The sequence below is a fragment of the Propithecus coquereli genome, unplaced genomic scaffold (genome assembly GCF_000956105.1).
Source record: "Propithecus coquereli isolate 6110/MARCELLA unplaced genomic scaffold, Pcoq_1.0 Scaffold63, whole genome shotgun sequence".
NCBI lineage: Eukaryota > Metazoa > Chordata > Mammalia > Primates > Indriidae > Propithecus > Propithecus coquereli.
The window spans coordinates 8,670,638-8,673,797 of record NW_012152285.1 but is presented as its reverse complement, the minus strand read 5'-3'; the positions used below and the strand labels follow the sequence as shown (position 1 = coordinate 8,673,797).

The window sequence follows — 3,160 nt, the reverse complement described above, 5'->3', positions numbered from 1 at the left end:
TGATTTATTTCTTGGCTGCTTAAAGTTGAACATTCTCTGTTATAAAACATATTTGAGGTTCACAGATCTTTGATACAATTCATTATCATTTACGTATCTTTTGACAAAAGAACCTATGGCAATATATATAACTATTATTATTCTGTTTTCTACATTTGTCCATAAATATAGATAAGTAAAGGAAGAAATCTTAAATTTCTCTGATATCCAGACAGACGTATACCATGTAGTGGAAATAACTGATTGTCCTTAGTTGCTCTTGACAGTTCAATATTTAGAAGCTTGGTAGATCTATTAATCATTTTTAAAAAGTAATCTCAGTTGAACTCGTTCTAAACTGCTTTTGATAATGAAATTCTTGTATAATCAAATCACATCTTCTTTATGATGCATAATATTTAACTGATTTAACTTCCATTAGGGTATCCAGTTAGTGTCTCATAAATCGATCATTCTTTCAATGAGAAGAATAGTTCTCAACATTAAAAAAAATTCTTAGTTACATGTAAAATGATTGATTTCAGACTTTGAAGGGGGAGCACAAGACAAAGACATAGTTTTAATAAACTGTCAAAAAATGGTATGGTCTTCATCCATAATCAAGGATAAAAAATAGAGGAAAGAAGATAAGCATTTCAGATGGGATAGCATTTGACATCCTTTTTTCTTTGTTTTCTTATACCGTATTTACATATATTATACATTCTATACTGTGTTTACTCTTGTAGTAAGACATGTTGTTGAGAGATTTTTAGTTCTGGAAGTGATTTGAGGTATGAATCACAGTTATAAATGTTATGGGCCATATTGTGCACACACACCCACCCACCCAGGCAGTGCACATGTTGGAAGTCCTAATCCCCAGTACCTCAGAATGTGAATGTATTTGGAGAGAAGGCCGTTAAGTACGTAATCAAGATTAAAAAGAGGTCACATGGGTGGGCCGTAATCCAATACTGGTGTCCTTATAAGAAAAAGAGATTAGAACACAGACACACACACACAGGGACGACCCTATGTGACAACACAGGGAGAGGATGCCTTTCTACAATCAAGTAGAGAGGCCTCAGAAGAAACCAACCGTGCTAACTTCTTGATCTTGAACTTCTAGCCTCCAGAATTGTGAGAAAATAAATTTTATGTTAGTTAAGCCATCCAGTTTGTGGTACTTTATTATGGCAGCCTTAACAAATAAATACAATTAATAACTTTTTAAAAAGAATTTGTGAGTAGTTTCAGGATTGCATTTTTTAAAAATTAAGTTGGCACCAAAATGTACCTATTTTTGTCTTATTTTGCACTTCGTTGAACTTTGTTTTGCCTTCATGGTTTTCAGGCTAGCAATATATATTTTCTTGATAGTCACAGGGTAGTTTTTCTGAAGATCCTCTTACTTGATGGTTTGCTGAATGAAATTTGCTGAAGTTCTTTTGAATGTTTTCTGATTTTCTTCAGAAGTAAAATGACACTTGAAATTTAGACCAGTTGGATTATATTATAACATTAAACATGTTTTGGACTTTTTGTCATCACCACCACCTCCTGAATCTTCAGCAGCTGCTAAAATCAAGAAAAGCCATATTATTAGGAGTCAGTGGATATCTAGTGTTCTTATTCTAACACTCCCATGATGTTAGGGTCAACTTTGTAGTCTAATTAGTAATTTTAACCTAAGTAAATACTGAGGATTTGATCATTTTAAAACTTGAATTCATATTCAAAATGGGTCCATTTAAAAAATAGATAAATGGTTAGCCAATTAACATCTCAGTTTCTGAGACTATGCAATGTGGGAATCTGAACTTGATACACAAAGCTTGATGCCTGGGAATATAAAATAATGTGTTTAGTCCACAACAAATTCTCCATGTAGTAGGAAAAAAATTGAGAAGTAGATTTTTATACAAATAAAGTATAGAAGATCCAAATCCAATATATTGGATCCTAAAAGAAAATGTCAGGAGCCACTTAAAGGACTTGATAGTCTCTTCATCATAAAATTGAGATAGATGTTAAATTTAATAGTATGAAGAAATACCCTTGCTTTTCACATGCTCAGTAAAATTCAGTTATTAATATCTTTGTGAAATGCAAATTAGATCTTACCACTTTGCTGTTTGAATCCTTCTCATGACTTTGAAAGGCTGAGATCCTTAGCTGGCCGTCAAGGCAATGCGCTGACAGCTGCCTGCACTACTGCTTCACCTGGTACTTTGCCCTCCTTACTCCCCAGATTCCAGCTACACCAGCTTTTAAATTCTTCAATTGTACCAAGCTCATTTACACTTCAAGCCTTTGTCCATATTCTGCCCTTTCCCTTTTTCTCCCACCCCTCTTTCAGTTCTTAGCCAATGCTTACCGTCTTAAGACTTTAGCATAAAGCATCCTTCTTCAGAAAAGCCTTCCCCATGCCCCACATACACACCTGTGTTTTCTCTGAAGCTCTCAGGTAGATAATCAACTGGGTATTGATTATTTAATTTTTTTTTTTTTTTGAGGAGGAGTCTTGCTCTGTTGCTCAGGCAGGAGTGCAATTGCCTGATCATAGGTCACTGCAGCCTCAAGCTCCTGGGCTCAAGTGATCCTCCTGCCTCAGCCTCCCGAGTAGCTGGGACTACAGATGCATGCCACCACACCCAGCTAACTTTTTAAATTTATTTGTAGAGACGGGGTCTGGCCATTTTGTCCAGGCTAGTCTTGAACTCCTGGCCTCAAACAATCTTCTCATCTTGGCTTCCCAAAGTGCTAGGATTATAGGCGTGAGCCCCCACACCTGGCTGATAGTGACTGTTTAATATCTAGCTCCCCCCACCAGATGGTAAGTTCCTCAAGATAGGGACCCCATCTTGCCCCATGGCCTTCCTATCTCTGGGCCTTGTACAGAATGGATACCCAATAAATACATAAATGAATGGATTCAAGGAGTCAGAAACTCCTGTTTCTATTCTGTTGAAGGACATCCTTAACTTTGTTAAGAAAAATACTTTCTCCCTCTATGAATTGTTCAAAATACCACTAAACACAATAGAACCATCTAAAAGGAATGTATCATCTTCAAAGCTTTTCCACAGACATTATTTCTTTGTTGAACAATAACAATTCCTTATAAAACCTTTAGAGTCCTAGGCCGGGCGCGGTGGCTCACGCCTGTAATCCTAGC

General features: G+C 36.3%; 1 protein-coding gene across 1 annotated transcript in view; it reads right to left on the bottom strand.

Moving 5' to 3' along the window:
• Window positions 1-1,233: 1,233 nt before the first annotated feature.
• PDE6C (phosphodiesterase 6C, cGMP-specific, cone, alpha prime) overlaps window positions 1,234-3,160 on the bottom strand; it is a 50,935-nt gene continuing 49,008 nt past the window's right edge. Inside the window, exon 22 of the mRNA XM_012659694.1 lies at window positions 1,234-1,557. Coding sequence (XP_012515148.1) covers window positions 1,496-1,557 — 62 coding nt within the window. The 3' untranslated portion in view covers window positions 1,234-1,495. The remainder of the gene's footprint in view (window positions 1,558-3,160) is intronic.